Source organism: Moschus berezovskii, chromosome 14, assembly GCF_049115385.1.
Source record: "Moschus berezovskii isolate FMDL1 chromosome 14, NW_MosBer_1.0, whole genome shotgun sequence".
NCBI classification, from domain to species: Eukaryota; Metazoa; Chordata; class Mammalia; order Artiodactyla; family Moschidae; genus Moschus; species Moschus berezovskii.
In genome coordinates, this window is record NC_142473.1 from 8,489,629 (window position 1) to 8,513,115 (window position 23,487).

A 23,487-nucleotide genomic window follows, 5' to 3' on the forward strand; every position below is an offset into this window, starting at 1 on the left:
ACTATGAGTTCAACTTTAGGCATTTTATTTGTTTTAATACTACATTTAAAATATTAAAGCTGTTGGAATCATTTTTGATAGACACAAAAATGCACATAAATGTACCTATAAAAGTACACAGTGGTGAACTCTAAATCTAGAAGAGATAAAGAGTATATTATTAAAATTAACTATAAATATTACCATCTAGATTGAAATTATTTGAACCAGAGCATGAAATAAATAATACTTCACACACCTCCAAACTTAATCAAGTTATAAAACTGACATAAAATTACTTTCCATAATTCCTCATAGTAAAAACCATTCCTGGAAGTGAATAATATGTGGTACTTAAATCTTTATCAATCTTATACTAAGACTGGTAAAAATTCAGTTCAGTTCAGTCACTCAGTCATGTCCGAGACTGCAACCCCATGGATAGCAGCACGCCAGGCCTCTCTGTCCATCACCAACTCCTGGAGCTTGTACTAACTCATGTCCATCGAGTCAGTGATGCCATCCAACCATCTCTTTCCTCTTTTGTCCCCTTCTGCTCCCACCTTCAATCTTTCCCAGCATCAGGACTCGAGAGTCAAATCTTCACATCAGGTGGCCAAAGTATTGGAGTTTCAGCTTCAGCATCAGTCCTTCCAATGAATATTCAGGTCTGATCTCCTTCAGGATTGACTGGCTTGATCTCCTTGTAGTTCAAGGGACTCTCAGGAGTTTTCTCCAACACCACAGTTCAAAAGCATCAATTCTTCAGTGCTCAGCTTTCTTTATGGTCCAACACTCACATCCATACATGACCACTAGAAAATCCGTATCTTTGACTATATGGACCTTTGTCAGCAAAGAAATGTCTCTGCTTTTTAATACGCTGTCTACGTTGGTTACAGCTTTTCTTCCAAGGAGCAAGCGTCTTTTAATTTCATGGCTGAAGTCACCATCTACAGTGATTTTGGAGCCCAAGAAAATAAAAGTCTGTCACGGTTTCCATTGTTTCCCCATCTATTTGCCATGAAGTGATGGGACCGGATGCCATGATCTTAGTTTTTTGAATGTTGAGTTTTAAGCCAACTTTTTCACTCTCCTCTTTCACTTTCATCAAGAGCCTCTTGGTAAAGATTACTGAATAATAACTTAGTTTATAGGTTTTTATCCATTCTATTAAACTTATGAGTCAAATCTGCACTGTTCACACTGTTACTTTATAGAAGAACACACAAAAATGGAATCTTAGATCATTCAAACAAGATTCCATTTATTTATGATACTAAAAAATAGAAAACTTAGTGTACTGAACTTTTTAAAAAGTTGATTTAAGAGAGTACCTATCAAAACTACTTAAAATTGAAATAGAGTTTAGGTAAGAACTATGGTCTAGAGATGTGCAGTAAGTGTAAAATACCAACTGAATTTCAAAGACTTAATATGAAAAAAGGATGTGAAATACCACATTAATAATTTTATATTGATCACCTGTTGAAATGCTAATATTTTGAAAACATCAGGTTAAATAAAATATATTATTAATTTTATTTCTTCATACTTATTTGAATATGGCTGCTAGAAAATTTAAAATTATAATTATAGCTTCTATTTGTGTTTCACATTATATTTCTATTGCATAGTGTTGGTCTAGAAACTATCAAGTAAAATGATATAAGTTCAGCAATAAGAACAGAAGAACATGGGAGAAAACAGCACACAGTAGGGTCTTAAAAAAAGTGTTTGATTAATGAAAAATGAAAAAATTTATGAAAAATACTAACAGTAAGAAACCCCAAAGTGATATAAATTGTGATAAATGAATGACTGAAATACAGCAGAAGACATCAAAGTAAATTATATTTTATAACATAATTCATTTCCTACATGCCTTCATAAAGCTTTATTAGAAAATTAATACAACTTTAACTGTAAAAATATAGGTATTTTATACATTCTGAAAGAGTTAAGTATAGAGATTTATATCAGGAGAAACGTGTTAAAGTGCTACATTAATCTTAAAACAACCTCAGATTAAGTATTATTTATAATTCAAGTAGCTAAAATTGCGATGAGCAAATTACATCACTGTAAGACATTTTTCAATGAAACTATCTAGGGATGGCAGTCATAGCTTTAGTAAATTAATTATAAGAAAACTTTTTTTATAAATAAATATAATTGAATCATGTACTTTGGAAGGACATCTTTGACATTTTAAAATTCATCTTATCATTAAAAAACTAAGTGTATTCATAGGATATCATTATCTAATTATGAAGCTGTTGGAGAAGAAATGATTGTGGATTTTTAAAAACTTAATTATTAAGCAAGAATTATCTTTTGAGCAAGAAAAAAACTAGTCTAATTTTGGGAACAATTTAGGTGTTAATCCAGAATTTTTGTGTTTTAACTAGAATAGTTCCTTAAACGAGATACTAATTTAGACATACATAAAACAGAGGACACATAGAAGTACTACTCTCTCCATTTTTTTAATAATTAAAGTTTTTTGAAAATGATTCCTTCTCAGAATATTTTGCCACTAAAGGAAATTCAAGCAATGAGTAAAGGTTAGCAAGTTTTTCTATAAAGATTCAGATAGCAAATGTCAGATTTTGTGGGATATAAAATCTCTGTTATAACAACAGAGACTAGCAACAGACAATATATAATTTAGCAACAGACAATATATAAACAAACAGGCATGGATGACTTTCAATACATCTGTATTTACAGAAACTGGTGGCAGTTCAGATTTGGCCACTCCCACTTATTCAAAGCATTATGGAGATTCACATATTGCTCTAGATAACATCAGAGTCCCTTCCAGATCTGCAGTTCAATGAGATTAGTAAGATGTGAACTGTAGTTTCTACATGTGTATTTACCCATGACTCATCGAACAATAATCAACAATTGGACAGAAGTATTTTTACTCTTGTCATATGATCATGTCTTTGTTGAAGATGTTTTTTATGATAAAAAGATACTAAAAGACTTAACACAGTCATTTTAAAAAGCAAAAAAGGAAGTGAGAAACATCAGAAAGAAAGGTGGGGTAGCTCTGAGTTACAGAAAAGGGGGTGATATCTTCATTTCCATGTGGCAGAAATTCTCCTTATGCCCTCCAGTAATCCCTCATTCCTCTTCAGATAATAATTTCCTATTATCTCTCTGGGAAGAAACAAACTTTCCCAACTCTAAGTTCAAATGGTTCTGGTAGAGTTGACTCTGGTATATGACGTGTGTGCATACTAGGGCTCTTCAGTCGTGTCTGACACTTTGTGACCCAATGGACTATAGCTCACCAGGCTCCATGGTCCATGGGATTCTCTAGGCAAGAACACTGGAGTGGGTTGCCATTTCCTCCTCCAAGGTATCTTCCCGACCCAGGGATCAAACCCGGGTCTCCCGCATTACAGGCAGAATCTTTACGATCTGAGCCACCAACTTCTAAGTATATGACTTAGAAGTTAACTAATCAGAGCATTCCAGTCCTGACCATAGTCACTGGTTGAGAGATGGGCAGATTACCAGAGATAAAACACAGTAAGAATCTTGCCTGCATCTTCTGATAAACAGATAACTCTTCCTTTTCACTACCCTTGAACTGAAAAGATCATGAAGTAGAGAACCAAGGCAGTCATTTTTTGACAATAGAGAGGCTGTATAAAAAGTGGAGCATACACATACATACACATATATCATGTTCAGTGCAGCATAAGCCCTTTTAGAATATACATCCCATGGATATTATAATGATTATATATGTGTGTATATGTGTGTGTGTGTGTATATATGGGTGTATATGTAATGCCTCCCTGGTGGTGCTAGTGCTAAAGAAACCACCTGCAATGCAGGAGATGTAAGAGATACAGGTTCGTTCCCTGGGTTGGCAAGATTCCCTGGAGAAGGGCATGGTAACCCACTCCAGGATTCATGCCTGGACAATCCCGTAGACAGAGGAGCCTACCAGGTCCATAGCACCACAAAGAGTTGGACATGACTAAAGCAACAGCACAACACACACACACATACACATATATATATGGTGGGACTTCTCTGGTGGCTCAGTAATAAAGAACCCACCTGCCAATGCAGATAAAAGATGTGGGTTCAGTCCCTGGGTTAGGAAGATCCTCTGGAGAAGAAAATGGCAACCCACTCCAGGATTCGTGCCTGGGAAATCCCATGGACAGAGAAGCCTGGAGAGCTTCTCATGGGATTCCCATGGGACTGCAAAGAGTTCGACATGACTTAGTGACTAAGCAACAACAAAAACTATATATAAATATAAAAATATATATATATAAAGAGGGGGGGGAAGGAAAGAGAGAGATGCTGGTGACTAGCAGAGCAAGTGAGGTCAACGCCGAAAGACAAAAGATGGGAGTACTTTGAGTTGCTACACTGAAGCTGACACTGTACGCTATTATACCTTTCTAAAAGAAAAACAGAAATGAAGCTATTAAGTGCTAATAGAAAGAAGCTTTTGTATTAAATACAAATTACTAATTTTACATGCCTGAGAATTTCATAACTTTTACTTATAATACTGTGATATTGATATACACCAAACACAGTACCCCTAGGGAGACAAGTACAGATTGACAGTCCTCACGCAACAGGACCTTTAGATCTGTCTGTATCTTTTGGGTCTCTGATAGAAAGTCATTATTTGTTTATAACTTGGGTATGTAAAACAAAACGGCAATTAAAAAAACATGGATTAATATAGAAATGGCATATTAATAAAACCACATTTATTTCTAGGGAAGAACTTTAATAGGCTATCTGCTCCATAACTCCCACTCCAGTATTCTTGCCTGGAGAATCCCAGGAACAGAGGAGCCTGGTGAGTTGCTGTCTATGGGGTCATAAAGAGTCGGACATGACTGAAGCCGCTTAGCAGCAGCAGCAGGTCCATAACTTAGTTAGAGGAAAGATTCTGCTGCTCTGTCAAACTACCAAGAAAAGAGGTAATTTAGTAGCATAAATTCTTCCTGGGTTGGGAAGATCCCCTGGAGGAGGGCATGGCAACCCACTCCAGTATTCTTGCCTGGAGAATCCCCATGGACTGAGGAGCCTGGTGGGGCTACAGTCGTCCATAGGGTCGCGCAGAGTCGGACACAACTGAGCTAAACATACAGCACACAGCAGAGTAAGAGAGTAATAACAAAATATCAATTTAAAAGATCTACACAGATCATGATACTTAAATGGAAAAATGAAAAACATTCAAGAATACTACTTTGTGCCAGGCACTTCATGAATTTCATATGAAGCTTTTTTTTTTAACAGTTTCAGCAATATAAAGAAAGGGAGCAAGAAGAGCAGATTATGAAGAATGTTAAGAAATGTCACAAATTTGAAAACTTATACCTGTTTAGAGGAAACACTAGAGCACATTTTATAAAATGGACCCAGAATGAATAGTTTATCTTTGCTTCCATGTCATCCTAAAAAATGATGTATATATTTTCATAACAGTGGAATGCTTTTTGGCATTCTTGTGTGTTCAACTAACTGTTAGAAACACAGCATAAAATGTTTCTGTGTACGTACATTCGCGTGTGCGAGTGTGTTGCTTAAAAGTTTGAGGAGTGACCAACTGTTCCAATACAGTGAGCAAACTGGTTCATAATTTTAAGACTAAAAGAAACAGTCAGCATTTCAACAGTCAGTGCAGATATTCACTGAGGAAAAAAAAAAACTCTGAAGTCCAACACTGCATAATATTACTTAACAGAAAAAGAGAGTCTACAAAGCATAATCACTTGAGACACACGTTAACTCACAATGTTTTCAAAATCAGAAGCAGACTTTCAGCTTCTGTTTTTAACAGAGTTAAGATACTGCTGAAAACAACTAAATATGTTGAGTAAAACAGTAAAGCAACTTCTTAAATACACTCAATTACAACTATGATCTGAGAAGAGATAAATAATTATTCAAACAAGTGAGTGCTGGATTTTTAAACTTCATCTTTATTAATTTCATCCTGAATGTTAACACAAAGCATTCTGGATTAGAGAGAGATTATTTATCACCTCATAGCAAATAATGTGCTACTCCTACACCTTTGCTCCAGGTTTTACCTTTGGGGTGACTAAATGACAGCCAGATCAGTTATCCTATGCAAGTAGCCACACACTCGGTGAGCAAGGTGCGCAAAGGATAGGTGAAGAGGTTATTCTCTGCTTATCAAGAGGAAGAAGGAAGCTGCTGTGTTCCCCTCCAAAGAGGATATCCTAGGAAATCTAACCAACCCTGCAGTATGTACATAAAAACCTCTCTAGGACCCAAATGTCTACTTGTTACTCAGTCGCTCGGTCATCTCTGACCGTGCTACACAATGGACTGCAGTACCCCACGCTTCCCTGTTTTTTGCTATCACCGGAGTTTGCTCAAACATGTCCATTGAGTTGATGATGGTATCTCATCCTCTGCTGCCCCCTTCTCCTCTTGCCCTCAATCTTTCCCAGCATCAGGGCTTTTCTAATGAGTCAGTTCTGCACATCAGGTGGCCAAAGTATTGGAGTTTCAGCTTTAGCATCAGTCCTTCCAATGAATATTCAGGACTGATCTCCTTTAGGATGGACTGGTTGGATCTCCTTGCAGTCCAAGGGACTCTCAAGAGTCTTCTCCAGCACCACAGTTCAAAAGCATCAATTCTTCAGTGATCAGCTTTCTTTACAGTCCAACTCTCACACCCATACATGACCACGGGAAAAACCACAGCTTTGACTATACAGACCTTTGTCAGCAAAGTGATGTCTCTCTTTTTTTTAATATGCTGTCTAGGTTGGTCACAGCTTTTCTTCCAAGGAGCAAGCATCTTTTAATTTCATGGCTCAGTCACCATCTGCCCCAGTGATTTTGGAGCCCAAGAAAATAAAGTCTGTCACTGTTTCTGTTTTCTCCCCATCTATTTGCCCTGAAGTGATGGCGCCAGATGCCATGATCTTAGTTTTCTGAATGCGGAGTTATAAGCCAGCTTTTTTCTCTCTCCTCTTTCACCATCATCAAGACGCTCTTTAGCTCTTCTTCACTTTCTGCCATTAGGGTGGTGTCATATGAATATCTGAGGTTATCGTTATTTGTCCCAACAATCTTGAGTCCATCGTGTGTTTCATCCAGCCCCGATTTTGCATGATGTACTCTACATACAAGTTAAATAAGCAGGGTGACAATATACAGCCTTGACAGACTCCTTTCCCAATGTTGAACCCATCCGTTGCTCCACGTTTGGTTCTAAATGCTGCTTACAGTTTTCTCAGGAGGCAAATAAGGTGGTTCAGAATTCCCATCTCTTTAAGAATTTTCCACAGCTGGTTGTCAATGATCTAGAGATGTTTCCAAGTTTGGGCTCTATCCTCTGTCACGGAAATACCTATGAAGATAATGCTCTAGTCTTGCCAGTGCCCTGAGGCTTAGAAGGAATTTACAGCTGTCACATATGTTTCTCTCAGAGAGATAATACAAGTTTTATCATCCTTTTTGAATATAGCAGTTAGCTAGATAAATAGTTACAAAGTTAATTTCCATAGTATATGAAGAGTCACGTAAGGCTGGGGTTTTTTATGAGAATACAAGTTATCCAGAAAGGTTTTTATTTCTCCATACTAAGAATGAGAATAGCAAACAAGCCACTGAAGCTCAAAGACACTGGTGAACCTGAACTTTGGTATTCATACACATGGCGTGGGAGACCAGGGATAATGTCCAATATCTGCTAAAGGTGGAGAGGTAAAAATGATACATCCAAAAAAACGTGAAACCCCAAATGATTCCATCCTCAATAAAAGACTGAAACAGAAATAACCTGCCTTCCACCCATCACCTGTGCCTCAGGGACTACAGGAAAACAGCCTACGTTGAAATCTGGTACTAACTGGAGTGGGGAGTTTATGTGTCAGAATCTCTTGTCAAAAAATAGCCACAATCAAACTTTAATGTTAGTTTGTATGCACTCCCTTGGAATTTCCAATAAATTTCAAGAAGATAATTTAACTTATATGGTTCCAAACTAGTGCTATCTCCAACTATTTGAAAGAAGCATAATCCTTATCTTAACACAAACCAAAGCCTACTCTAACACTCTAAATTGAAGAGGAGCCTGGCAGGCTACTGTCCATGGAGGTCACAGTCAGAGATGACTGGGCGACACGACTTTCACTATTTCCAAATAAGAGAACGCCTATTCCTCAGAGTCCAATCTTAACTTGCTTAGTTTAAAATATAATTTTGTATGGTTATTATTATGCAAATGATAAGTCCATACTACAGAAGTATGAAGAGGGAAATGACTAACAGCTGAGCAGGTTTCTGGAAGCTGCTGGGACTTTACCTGCCCATCCCTGGTTTAGCATAGCTAGGAGATTCCAGTAGAAGGAAACAGCATTTGGAAAGTCCTCATAGACAGAACCACTGAGATCTGCCTCACTATGGAAAAGGTTACAGGTTAGGTTGGATATGGAGCCATGTTGTGAAAAACGATTTTCTTTAGGAAAATTAACGTAATAATCTGAAATATGACTTTGAGGATGGACATATTATAAGGCAAGTCAAATTTGCTGTTTTCTGCAATAAAATGTATGAGAAAGAATAAAAGCCTAAATTATGGCAATAGCTTCAGGAAGGAAATGGGAGAGATAAGAAAATAGAACATTATAACAGGATGAAGCACAAGATATTTGAAAGATTAATTTGACTATAAAATATTATATGAATATAATATAATAATAACTATCTTTTAATGAATCTATATTTATCTTACAAATAAAAGTTAAAATGACATTTTAAAAGTTATGCTTGGTTCTGGACAAAATGGGCAACCTATCTCCCACTTCTGCATTCTGTCTTGGACAAAACAAGAGGATACTGCACCCAGAAGATGGCACAAAAAAGAATGGAAAACATCTGGGAGACAGAAAGGGTTTGGGTAAGAGGCAAGTAGAGAATATGGTAACCTATAGCTGAGGGCTGGATGCATGGCTGGGGTCAAGCTAGGAGAATTTTGGGTTGCAAACTTATCTTTTCATGTTTCCCTGGAAAGAATACTGCTCACCACCTTACCATTTCAGGGCTGAAAATAGCAGTATTAAGCACCCACCAACGACAACACAGTACTCGATATTTCACAGCATGCAGCCCAGCTGCGTGAGGAATACATTGGAACAGGCATAGCTGGGAAGGCTGGCTTTTAGAATTGCAAGTTCTCAAAGTATCAAACAGAACAGATGCAAAACAAAACAGAATCCACACCTGTATTTAATGTGGTGAAATTTAGGGAGATCAGAGACAATATCGGAGAAGGCAATGGCAAGCCACTCCAGTACTCTTGCCTAGAAAATCCCATGACGGAGGAGCCTGGTAGGCTGCAGTCCATGGGGTCACCAAGAGTCGGACACGACTGAGCGACTTCACTTTCACTTTTCACTTTCATGCATGGGAAAAGGAAATGGCAACCCACTCCAGTGTTCTTGCCTGGAGAATCCCAGGGATGGGGGAGCCTGGTGGGCTGCCGTCTATGGGGTTGCAAAGAGTCAGACACAACTGAAGCGACTTAGCAGCAGCAGCAGCGGAGAAGAGACAATATACTCTAGCAGGCAAAAAACTAATGAGTTACAAAGAAATAACAATCAGATTAACGGCAAATTTCCTCAATAAATTTATATAAATTTGATTTTAATTTAAAGTATAAGCAAAGGTTGGTTTAAGAAAAAAAGGAAGTTTAAAGAATAATAACTTCAATATGAACTGATACGAAGAATGGAAATCGGCCATGACTTCATGGTCAGGAATCTGCGCAATGTGGTTACCTGTATGCCTCAGGCACAAGTGGAGAGCCTGGGTTTGGAATGCCAAGGGATGCAGCGTATCTTTTCACTCTCAAATTCTTCCTCAAGCTAGTTTTATCAATCTGATGGTCTAAATAAAGTGGCAATTCCAGTTAGCTGAGGTCATTATTTATTCAGACTCCCAACAATCATCAGTTGTTGACACTAAGAATAACCTGAAAACTCTAAGATTTGAGGGCATGAAATTTTATAGGTTCTGAAATAAGCCTAATTTGACTTTTCTTATTGGAGAAGGCTATCGATACATAAACATTTATGTATAGCATTACTAAACATATGAGTTGTAAATTATATTTTTTAATTTCAGAAAGTAAGTCCTTATTCGATTAGAATAGTGACCATTAATACTGTAATGGTTTTGCCTAGTGAGCAAGCAACCATCTATAATCTATAACTATTCTGCAATATAGAAATAAGTCAATTCTAGTCAATGAATTGCTTTTACTTAGCACGTGGATTCCTTTGAAAAATGTCACATTTAAGAGCAGTCACTGACTTTACAGAAAGAGGCAAGAGAAGACAAAGAGTGAGCAAAACGTGTATCAGCCACAGCGGGTGCCTCAGTGCATCACCAGGACAAGACAGATTACGCTGCGACACTACTTCTTGGGCTGCTCTCCTTCTGTTACTATTATTTCCTTCATCTTTTTCCAGGATACTGCCTACATCAACAACACATCATTGCCAAAATTTACCAACATATTTATCAACATGGACAATTTGGAGGTAAAACTGGAAAAAAAAGAAAAAGGATATGGAGAAAAAAGAAAAACCAAAGAATGTTCTACTACGAACCTGATTTAATTTCTTCCAGAGATTGAGGACAGGAGAAAGTTCATTAGACCAGATTTCTCTATCAAATTTGCAACCAGCTGTTACGGATCTGCCTAAGATCTTCAACTGTGAAATAACCTGAATGAAGAAAATAAAAAGCAATAAATGAACATGACCATTCAGTAGGATACAAAAACACCCATATTTAGCTTATATTATAATGATTCTTCATTTGAAAAGCTACTTCTTTAGTTAGATCCATTCTTAATAACCTATTTGCTCACTTCTGAAATAAAAATACTTTTCAACTGGAATGATTTAAATCACATAACCTCAAAATGCTGATGTAATTTTTTGAAAAGATGAAATGACAGAAAAGATAGCAAATAGTATGAAAGTGAAGTGAAAGTGTTAGTCGCTCAGCTGTGTCCTTCTTTTCACGACCCCATGGACTGCAGCCCACCAGACTCCTCTGTCCATGGAATTCTCCAGGCAACAATACCGCAGAGGGTAGCCATTCCCTTCCCTAGAGGATCTTTCCAGCCCAGGGATGGAACCAGGGTCTCCTGCATTGCAGGTAGATTCTTTACCATCTGAGCCACCAGGGAAGCCTAGTAAAGAGTATAGCAAACTATGAAATAGTAAAACAATTTTAACTGTTGGTACTTATTACAATAAATCTAAGCTTTTAGGATTCTATATGGATTTTAAGTTGCCATCTCAATGTTTCTTCTATACATAAGACTCAAATGAAAGAAGTTATAGATCAATTAGTAAAAATCAAGCAAAATAGATTCTTCTTTCCTACTTAGGGATTTCACTTCGGTGAAAGGTGTCTGATGGCTCAGACAGTGAAGAATCTGCCTGCAATGCAGGAGACCTGGGTTCAATCCCTGGGTCAGGAAGATTCCCTGGAGAAAGGAATGGCTACACACTCTAGTATTCTTGCATGGAAAATTCCATGGACTGAGGAGCCTGGTGGGCTACAGTCCCTGGGGTTGCAAAGAGTCGGACGCAACTGAGCAACTTTCAATTCACTTCACTTCTGTAAATTTCAAGTTATCAGCTTCTCTGTCACCATTCTCTGGAGAAGAACATGGCAGCCCACTACAGTATTCCTGCCTGGAGAATCCCATGGACAGACCATGGGGTCACAAAGAGTTGGACTCGACTGAGCGACTAACATACACAGACATCCTCATTCTCATCAAAATCAATTCACTCACATTTTCTTTTCAACATAGTATATAATGATTTCCATTTCAACAATTATCAATAAGTCTTCTTAATCATTTACTAAGAATGATCCAGGATATCACTGAGTATTCTATATATTACAGATATTAGAGGAGGTGTATAAAAATCAGTTAAGTATATTTTGATGGTTCTTCATAAATATTTCAACTGAATATTAAAACTGTGCTAGCTCATTGCTTATCTGACAGAAACAAAATAAATCCCCAAATCCAAACAATATGTTTTCCTAAGCTAATATTTTATACATCAACATTTGCTGGGTATCAACTATTTTTTTGTTTTACTTTTTGAGCGATATAAGCTGTTTTTCCTTTTTAACAGATTGGTCTACATTTAATATTCTGGGGGTTCTTATACTATTAAAGTTCACAATAAAACAAGGACCATAAATCTTTCAAAATAAATGCACTAATTAACTGATAAACATACAGAATCCTGCTGTTAAACTCAAGTTCCTTCTAGAGTTTTTTATTCATTCTCTAATCTAGAAAAAATTGTGGTGATTCATTGTTCCATTTTCTTTGTTTTTCTGATAAATTATTTTCATTTGCTCTAGCTGAACCCTACAACAGCATCTAATTCATCAGCTCTGCTAGACCACAAAACATCACTAGTTGGTAGTCAGAAGAAGTGCTATTTTGACTCTGGTAACAATTGCTATCACTTATTTGTGTTTAAAATTTGTCAAACATGACAGAAAACAAAATAAGAATGCATAGAGATGTCTAAAGGAAAAAAGGTTCAAATATTTTTCTACACATGATGTTTTTCACAGTTGATATTAAAAACTATTTTAAAATAAAATGTTTACCAGCCCAAAAAGGTTTTCTTCCCAGAAAAATAACATATGAGCACCGCTTTTCAAAATAACACAATTATAATATAATCTTTTAATGAATAAATAGTAATAAAAAGGGAGTTCAAATGCATAATAAAAATATTGTATAATGAAGATGGGACTATAACTTGTAACAACGGACCATGTTTTGTTTTTATAAAATCTGACACATTTATCTTTTTACAAAGTACAGATGATAAAATATCTTTTCATTACTCATGTTTTAAACCAATTAAAAATACTTTTTTCAATGATAGTCCTTTAAAATGGTGTCAAATGGAATGAAATTTCCCATGAAAAGCACATCACTTCTTCCATGTGCTAACCATACTGCACAGCTCACACCATGCCCCTGGCACGCTCCGGGGCAGCAGCAACGCCGTGGGGCCAGCAGGAAGCGCTGCCACTGCGCTCCATCGGCGCTCACTTCAAACAGAGACAACTCCTGAATGCCTAGGCTTCTCCTGAGCAGCTGTGTCTTTACTGCAGCATACTAAATCTTACAATTTTATTTTTCCTTTCTTTGAGATGTTGTAAAGCACACAGAAGAATTCTAATCTAACAACAGCTTTACAGAACCTGAGAGCACGAGTTGTTGTTTGTCTTCTTTTGGCATAAAATGTTTCCCTAGTTCTCCTTTCCTAATTTTCTCTTTGATTTTCTCAACTATTGATTTTACACAGCTAGATTTTTATTTCTCTAAGTCACCTCCAGTAAAGTCCTTCTTGGAATGAGAAAGAATATAGACTTTACAAATGAATGCTCATTCTCAAATTACAGGTGAGAAAATGGATTGTCAAAGAAGTTAAGCAAATTACATGTTTGTCTTGGGGTATATGGCAGCAGATTAAATACCTGGAGAAAATTTTTTAACAGTGCAATTTAAAATTATGCATAAATAACAATATTAGCAACACATTTTTTTTTTTAATTTACCACTGAAGTACGAGGAAAATTAAGTTTGGAAAGCGTTAAATGGTAGAGCCAAAGAGGCAGAGCTGACCTAGAGACCTGGGTGGGCTCTGAAGCCAGCATTTGCCCTGGGGTATCTGCCTAAAGGGCCTACAGCTTGATTGGTTTGTATGTTTACTTTTTATTGTTAACTATTTTTAGATTTATATAAAAGTGGCAAAAATAGTACAGAAAATTTCAATTATACACTTAACCCCTAACGATAGTAACATCTTACATAATCACAGTATATTAACAAAACCAGGAAATTAACACTGTACAATACTATTAACTAATCTACTACAAACCATGTTCGAATTTTACCAGTTTTCCCACAGATTTCCTATTATTCTCTCAGGAAAATAACACATTGCATTTAGCTGTTATTTATCATAGTCTCACCCAAAACTGTGACAGTCATTCTTTTTCCTTCTGACCTTGACACTTTTGAAAAACACTGGTCAATTACTTTGTAAAATGTCCCTCATTGAGTTCATAAGGTTCAAATTTTCAAAGAGAGAAAACAGAACTCCAGAACTTTGAATAAAAGTACCAATAGGCTAGTTAGAAAACAAACTGTCTTGCAGAGGGAAAGATCAGGGACATTTGCTGTTTGTAACCTTAGTTTTTGGGTGATAATGTGATCTATCTAAATACAGTGATCAAAATTCAAACTACACTCCACACACAGCAATCATGAAGATTCTACAAATCAAAACTGATAGAACTACAGTGAATGAGATTCATAGAGGAAAATTAAAGCAGAAACCACTTATGTTCAAACAGAAGCAATGCTGAAAACCAAGTCAAACATAACAACTTATAAAGTTTAGGATGTAGATGGAAGAAAAGAGTAAGACCAAAATTAATAACATAGAAAACAGATATAAAAGAGATCAGATTTTTTAAAGTAACTAAAGACAATAAAATTATGAGACTTCTAACTAGATTGAATGATACATAGCTACATGATAAAATAAGAGAAGGCAAAAACGTATTTAAAATTCAAATTTTACAAGGAATATAATTATACATGCTGTGTGGGTGACCCAAGATGGGACGGGTCATGGTGGAAGGTCTGACAAAAGCTGGTCCACTGGAGAAGGGAATGGTAAACCACTTCAGCATTCTTTCCTTGAGAATCCCGTGAACAGCATGAAAAGGAAAAAAGACATGATACAAAGACGAACTCCCCAGGTGGGTAGGGGCCCAATATGCTAGTGGGGAAGACTGGAGAAGTAACTACAAAAAGAATGAAGAGACAGAGCCAAAGTGATAACAATGCCCAGTTGTGGATGTGACTGGTGTGGAAACAAAGTCCAATGCTGTAAAGAGCAATGCTGCATAGGAACCTGGAGTGTTAGGTCCATGAATCAAGGTAAATTGGAAGTAGTCAAACAGGAGATGGTAAGAGTGAACGTTGACATTTTAAGAATCAGTGAATGACATTAGACAGGAAGGGGCATTTTAATTCATATGACCATTATAACTACTACTGTGGGCAAAAATCCCATAGAAGAAATGGAGCAGCCCTCATAGTCAACAAAAGAGTTCCAAACAGTACCTGGGTGCAATGTCAAAAATGACAGAATGATCTCTGTTCGTTTCCAAGGCAAACCATTTAAAATCACAGTAATCCAAGTCTATGCCCCAACCACTAACGAAGCTGAACGAAGAAGCTGAATGGTTCTATGAAGAACTACAAGACCTTGTAGACCTAACAGCAAAAAAAAAAAGATGTTCTTTTCATTATAGGGGACTGGAATGCAAAAGAAGGAAGTCAAAAGATATCTGGAGTAACAGACAAATTTGGCCTTGGAGTACAGAATGCAGCAGGGAAAAGAGTAACAGAGTTTTCCAAGAGAACGCACTGGTCATAGCAAACACCCTCTTCCAACAACACAAGAGAAGACTCTACACATGGACATCACCAGAGGGTCAACACCGAAATCATATTGATTATATTCTTTGCAGCCAAAGATGGAAAAGCTCTATACAGTTAGCAAAAACAAGACCAGGAGCTGACTGTGGCTCAGATCATTAACTCCTTATTGCCAAATTCAGACTTAAGTTGAAGAAAGTAGGGAAAATCACTAGACCATTCAGGTTGACCAGAATCATATCCTTTATGATTATATAGAGGAAGTGAGAAAAAGATTCAAGATATGAGATCTGCTACACAATGCCTGAAGAACTATGGACTGAGAGGTTCGAGACATTGTACAGGAGGCAGTGATCAAGACCATCCCCAAGAAAAAGAAATGCAAAAAGGCAGGCAAAATGATTGTCTGAGGAGGCCTTACAAACAGCTGTGAAAAGAAGAGACGCTAAAGGCAAAGGAGAAAAGGAAAGATATACCCATTTGAATGTAGAGTTCCAAAGAACAGCAGGGAGAGATAAGAAAGCCTTCCTCAGTGATCAATGCAAGGAAATAGAGGAAAACAATGGAATGAGAAAGACTAGAGATCTCTTCAAGAAAATTAGAGATATCAAGGGAACATTTCATGCAAAGATGGGCACAATAAAGGACAGAAATGGTATGGATCTAGCAGAAGCAGAAGATATTAAGAAAAGGTGGCAAGAATACACAGAAGAACTATACAAAAAAGATCTTCATGACAGCGATGCTGTGATCACTTACCTAGAGCCAGACACCCTGGAATGTGAAGTCAAGTGGGCCTTAGGAAGCATCATTACAAACAAAGCTAGTGAAGGTGATAGAATTCCAGTTGAGCTATTTCAAATTCTAAAAGATGATGCTGTGAAAGTGCTACACTCAACATGCCAGCAAATCTGGAAACCTCAGCAGTGGCCACAGGACTGGAAAAGGTCGGTTTTCACTCCAATCCCAAAGAAAGGCAATGCCAAAGAATGCTCAAACTACTGCCCAATTGCACTCATCTTACACACTAGCAAAGTAATGCTGAAAATTCTCCAACCCAGGCTTCAATAGTATGTGAACCGTAGACTTCCACTTGTTGAAGCCGGATTTCAAAAAGGCAGAGGAACCAGAGATCAAATTACCAACATCTGCTGGATCATAGAAAATGAAAGAGAGAGAGTTCCAGAAAAATATCTACTTCTGCTTTATTGACTTAGGCAAAGTCTTTGACGGTGTGGATCACAACAAACTGTGGAAATTCATAATGTGGTGGGATACCAGACCACCTGACCTGCCTCCTGAGAAATCTGTATGCAGGTCAAGAAGCAACAGTTAGAACTGGACATGGAACAACAGACTGGTTTCAAATTGGGAAAGGAGAACATCAAGGCTGTATATTATCACCCTGCTTATTTAACTCGATGCAGAGTACATTATGCAAAATGCCGGGATGGATGAAATATAAGCTAGGATCAAGATTGCCAGAAGAAATATCAATAATCTCAGATACTCAGAAAACATTACCCTTATGTCAGAAATCAAAGAAGAATTAAGAGTCTCTTGATGAAAATGAAACAGGAGAGTGAAAGGGTTGGCTTAAAACTCAACATTCAAAAAACCAAGATCATGGCATCCTGTCTCATCACTTCATGGCAAATAGATAGGGAAACAATGGAAACAGTGAGAGACTTTAATTTGGGGGGCTCCAAAATCACTGCAGATGATGAAATTAAAAGACGTTTGCTCTTTGGAAGAAAAACTATATCCAAATTAGACAGCATATTAAAAAGCAGAGACAGTACTTTGACAACAAAGGTCCATCTAGTCAAGGCTACTGTTTTTCCAGTGGTCATGTATGGACGTGAGAATTGGACTATAAAGAAAGCTGAGCGCCGAAGAATTGATGCTCTTGAACTGTGGTGTTTGGAGAAGACTCTTGAGAGTCCCTTGGACTGTAAGGAGATCCAACCAGCCCATCCTAAAGGAGATCAGTCCCGAATATTCATTGGAAGGACTGATGCTGAAGCTGAAACTCCAATACTTTGGTCACCTGATGGGAAGATGTGAGTCACTTGAAAAGATCCTGATGCTGGGAAAGACTGAAGTCACGAAGAGAAGTGGATGACAGAGGATGAGATGGTTGGATGGCATCACCGACTCAATGGATAGGAATTTGAGCAAGCTCTGGGATTTGGTGATGAACAGGGAAGCCTGGCCTGCTGCAGTCCACAGGGTCTCAAAGTATCAGACATGAATGAGAAACTGAATGGAACTGATCTGCACAAAAATATCTAGTAATCCCAAAACATGCTAAAAGCAATTAAACGTATACATATCGGAAAGAAAAATAGCTAAATCATCTTTTCTTCCAAAAATAATTTACAGAAAAAGAATTTATAATACATTTCATATAATGTGTAACATTTCATATGCATACATTATATTTTTCTATTTGTATCTGAAATAAATATAAATTCATTAAATAATATTATTTTTTAATTTCAGTTCAAGTATTATTAATATTTCCTTTTTCAATAGCTATTTGGGAGACCGTAAAAGTTTACTTAGTCCATATTCTCTCTTAACTCACTCCCTGACATTGTCATCTTCCCTCTGGGTGCCTGGCTAGGTAAAATATGTTTCACTGTGTTATCAAAAATATCAGGATGTAAGAAATTATATTAAATCTTGCTACATACTATAAAAGGAAAACAGTAGACTAAGCTGTTAAAGTGAGATATAGGAGCAACGCCAGAGGTTTATCTTTCTAATGTTAAAATACACAAGATAAAGGGTGGAGGATCCTTTCTCTACGCCCCTCTCATGCTCAATAATAATATTTATGCCAGTCACATTCAAGACCAAACTGTAATTTATGTTTGTGATTTGACAGATAAGATTGCACTCAAGATCAAAAGTGAAATGTGCAGGCAATCCACCATGTCAAATACACACATCACAATTTTTCTCTCATAGTTCTAAGCAATATGATATTTAAAGTCTGAAAATAAATATAAGGAGATCTCCTAGCTTTTTCTATTTTAACAAGCAAATTAAGAATGAATTTCTCATCAAAAGACGTTTAAGTTTCACTAAAACTAGTGAATATATCAGTTTTCAAATACTGAGGTATAAATTATTTGGAATGATAGGCTGACCACTTCGGTATAAATCATATTTATTGATGTTTTATGTATAACTCTGGTTAATATTAAATAACTCAAATCTGGAATTAATCATTAGACTCTATGAAATATTTGGAACCATCTCTGCCTTGTGGAGATATAATCATGATGTTTTGTAGAGTAATAATTTTTTTGTATGATCATAAATTTTCGTATAATTAGTGGCTCTAACAATCCGGCTTGCTGGGAGTAAAATTATACTTCATTATTTTTTAGACAGACACAGAATATGTGAATGCTTTACATCACATAAACATACCTATACATACAGATATGAAAGACTTCATGTTTCCTAATATTTTCATATATGTATTATGAAAAATTTATTACTGACATTTAAAAACAATTTGGCAGTTAATTAAAAAGTAAACATATATTGATCATATGATCCAGCCATTCACTCGTATTTGTCCAAGAAAAATAAAAGCATGTGCTCATAAAAAACATAAAAGGTTCAAATGTTCATAACTTAACTTAATCTTAGTAGTCTCAAACTGGAATCAATATAATATCCTTCAATGAGTGAATGAATAAGCAAGCTGTAGTACATCCATACAATGGTCTACTAATCAGCAATTAAAAAACCCACAGTCCCAATAAGATCACACAGATGAATCTTGTAATAGTAATGTTGAATGAGAAACCACCTCTACACAGAAAACCCTAAAGACTCTACCAGAAAACTACTAGAGCTAATCAATGATTACAGCAAAGTTGCAGGATATAAAATCAACACACAGAAATCCCTTGCATTCCTATACACTAATAATGAGAAAATAGAAAGAGAAATTAAGGAAACTATTCCATTCACTGTTGCAATGAAAACAATTAAATACTTAGGAATATATCTACCTAAGGAAACAAAAGACTTGTACATAGAAAACTATAAAACACTAGTGAAAGTAATCAAAGAGGACACGAATAGATGGAGAAATATACCGTGTTCGTGGATTGGAAGAATAAATATTGTAAAAATGAGTATACTACCCAAAGTAATTTATACATTCAATGCAATCCCTATCAAGCTACCAACAATATTTTTCACAGAACTAGAACAAATAATCTCACAATTTGTATGGAAATACAAAAAACCTCGAATAGCCAAAGCAATCTTGAGGAAGAAGAATGGAACTGGGGGAATTAACCTGCCGGACTTCAGGCTCTATTACAAAGCCACAGTCATCAAGACAGTATGGTACTGGCATAAAGACAGAAATATAGATCAATGGAACAAAATAGAAAGCCCAGAGATAAACCCACGCTCCTATGGACACCTTATCTTCGACAAAGGAGGCAAGAATATAAAATGGAGAAAAGACAGTCTCTTTAACAAGTGGTACTGGGAAAACTGGTCAGCCACTTGTAAAAGAATGAAACTAGAACACTTCCTAACACCATACACCAAAATAAACTCAAAATGGATTAAAGATCTAAATGTAAGACCAGAAACTATAAAACTCCTAGAGGAGAACGTAGGCAAAACACTCTCCGACATAAATCACAGCAGGATCCTCCAAGACCCACCTCCCAGAATATTGGAAATAAAAGCAAAAATAAACAAATGGGACCTAATTAAAATCAAAAGTTTCTGCACAGCAAAGGAAACTCTAAGTAAGGTGAAAAGACAGCCTTCAGAATGGGAGAAAATAATAGCAAATGAAGCAACTGATAAAGGATTAATCTCCAAATTATACAAGCAGCTCCTGCAGCTTAATTCCAGAAAACTAAGTGACCCAATCAAAAAATGGGCCAAAGAACTAAACAGACATTTCTCCAAAGAAGACATAAAGATGGCTAACAAACACATGAAAAAATGCTCAACATCCCTCATAATCGGAGAAATGCAAATCAAAACCACAATGAGATACCATTTCACACCAGTCAGAATGGCTGCTATCCAAAAGTCTACATGCAATAAGTGCTGGAGAGGGTGTGGAGAGAAGGGAACCCTCTTACACTGTTGGTGGGAATGCAAACTAGTACAGCCACTATGGAGAACAGTGTGGAGATTCCTCAGAAAACTGGAAATAGAACTGCCATATGATCCAGCGATCGCACTCCTGGGCATACACACCGAGGAAACAAGAATTGAAAGAGACACATGTACTCCAATGTTCATTGCAGCACTGTTTATAATAGCCAGGACATGGAAGCAACCTAAATGTCCATCTGCAGATGAATGGATAAGAAAGCTTTGGTACATATACACAATGGAGTATTTCTCAGCCATCAAAAAGAATGCATTTGAATCAGTTTTAATGAGGTGGATGAAATTGGAGCCAATTATACAGAGTGAAGTAAGCCAGAAAGAAGAACATCAATACCGTATATTAACGCATATATATGGAATTTAGAAAAATGGTAACCTGAACCCTGTATAAGAGACTGCAAAAGAGACATAGGCATTTAGAACAGTCTTTGGGACTCTGTGGGAGAGGGTGAAGGTGGAATGATTGGCGAGAATGGAATTGTAGCATGTATATTATCATAAGTGACCACTCCAGGTTCGACGCATAAATTTTCCTCTGTTCATTTCTTTGCATTTGTGCTTTTTTTAATAAAATTCTTTTTTAGAAATAAAAAAAAATTTAAAAAAAAAGAGAAACCAAACCAAAAAGAGTACTTAACTCTCACTCTTATGTAAAACTCTAGAAAATGCAAACCTCATGCAAACTGACAAAAGAGAAATCAGAGTTGCCTTGGATAGGGGAGGGGAGAGAAGAGGAAGGGACTGTAAAGTGTGAGGGAAAACTTTGGGGGTGATGGAAATGTTTGCTATATTGTGATGCTCTCACAATGCATCATACGCCAAACTTCAGTAAATCATAAAAACCAAACACGTGTAGTTCATTAAATTAACCACCATGAATTAAACACCCTCTTCAAACAACATAAGAGAAGACTCTACACATGGACATCACCAGATGGTCAATACCGAAATCAAACTCATTATATTCTTTCAGCCAAAGGTGGAGAAGCTCTACACAGTCAGCAAAAACAAGACCAGGAGCTGACTGTGGCTCAGATCATGAACTCCTTATTGACAAATTCAGACTTACATTTAAGAAAGTAGGGAAAACCACTAGACCATTCAGGTATGACCTAAAACAAATCCCTTACGATTATACAATGGAAGTGACAAATAGATTCAAAGGATTAGATCTGCTAGACAGAGTGCCTGAAGAACTATGGAGAACTAGGTTTTTGGCATTGTACAGAAGGCAGTGATTAAGACCATTCCGAAGTAAAAGAAATGCAAAAATGCAAAATGGTTGTCTGAGGAGGCCTTACAAATAACTGACAAAAGACAAAGGAGAAAAAGAAAGATATACAGACATGAATGCAGAGTTCCGAGGAATAGCAAGGAGAGATAAGAAAGCCTTCCTCAGTGATCAATGCAAAGAAATAGAGGAAAATAACAGAACAGAAAGACTAGAAATTTCTTCAAGAAAATTAGAGATATCAAGGCAACATTTCATGCAAAGATGGGCACAATAAGGGACAGACTTAACGAAAGCAGAAGATACTAGAAGAGGTGGCAAGAATACACAGAAGAACTATCCAAAAAAGATCTTCATGACCCAGATAACCATGATGGTGTGATCACTCACCTAGAGCCAGACATCTTGAAGTGGGCCTTAGGAAACATCACTACAAACAAAGCTAGTAGAGATGATGAAATTCCGATGAGCTATTTCAAATCCTAAAAGATGATGCTATGAAAGTGCTGCACTCAACATGCCAGCAAATTTGGAAAGCTCAGCAGTGGACACAGGATTGGAAAAGGTCAGTTTTCATTCCAATCCCAAAGAAAGGCAGTGCCAAAGAATGCTCAGACTACCGCACAATTGCACTCATCTCAAACACTAGCAAAGAAATGCTCAAAATTCTCCAAGCCAGGCTTCAACAGTATGTCAACCGTGAACTTCCAGATGTTCAAGCTGGATTTAGAAAAGGCAGAGAAACCCAAGATCAAATTGCCCACATCCACTGGATCATCAAAAAAGCAAGAGAGTTCCAAAAAACATCTACTTCTGCTTTATTGACTTTGGCAAAGTCTTTGTGTGGATCACAACAAACTGTGGAAATTTTTTACAGAGATGGGAATACCAGACCACCCAACCTGCCTCCTGAGAAATCTGTATGTAGGTCAAGAAGCAACAGTTAGAATTGGACACAGAACAACAGACTGGTTACAAACCAGGAAAGGAGTACGTCAAGGCTGTACAATATCACCCTGCTTATTTAACTTATATGCAGAGTACATCATGAGAAATGCTGGGCTGGATGAAGCACAAACTGGAATCAAGATTGCCGGGAGAAATATCAATAACCTCAGATATGCAGATGACACCACCCTTATGGCAGAAACTGAAGAAGAACTAAAGAACCTCTTGATGAAAGTGAAAAAGGAGAATGAAAAAGTTGGCTTAAAGCTCAACATTCAGAAAACTAAGATCATGGCATCCGGTCCCATCACTTCATGGCAAATAGATGGGGAAACAGTGGAAACAGTGACAGACTTTATTTTGGGGGACTCCAAAATCACTGTAGATGGTGACTGCAGCCATGAAATTAAAAGACACTTGCTTCTTGGAAGAAAAGCTATGACCAACCTAGATAGCATATTAAAAAGCAGAGACATTACTTTGCCAACCAAGGTCCATCTAGTCAAGGCTATGGTTTTTCCAGTGGTCATGTATGGATGTGAGAGTTGGACTATAAAGAAAGCTGATCACAGAAGAATTGATGCTTTTGAAC

At 36.9% G+C, this 23,487-nt stretch overlaps 1 protein-coding gene across 3 annotated transcripts in view; it reads right to left on the reverse strand.

The window, feature by feature from the left end:
- The window catches only part of DYNC2H1 (dynein cytoplasmic 2 heavy chain 1), a 460,552-nt gene that overhangs the window by 116,453 nt on the left and 320,612 nt on the right, over positions 1–23,487 (reverse strand). For all 3 annotated transcript variants that reach the window (XM_055422858.2, XM_055422857.2, XM_055422859.2), the window contains exon 83: positions 10,635–10,751. In XM_055422858.2, the coding sequence (XP_055278833.2) occupies positions 10,635–10,751 (117 nt within the window). The remainder of the gene's footprint in view (positions 1–10,634; positions 10,752–23,487) is intronic.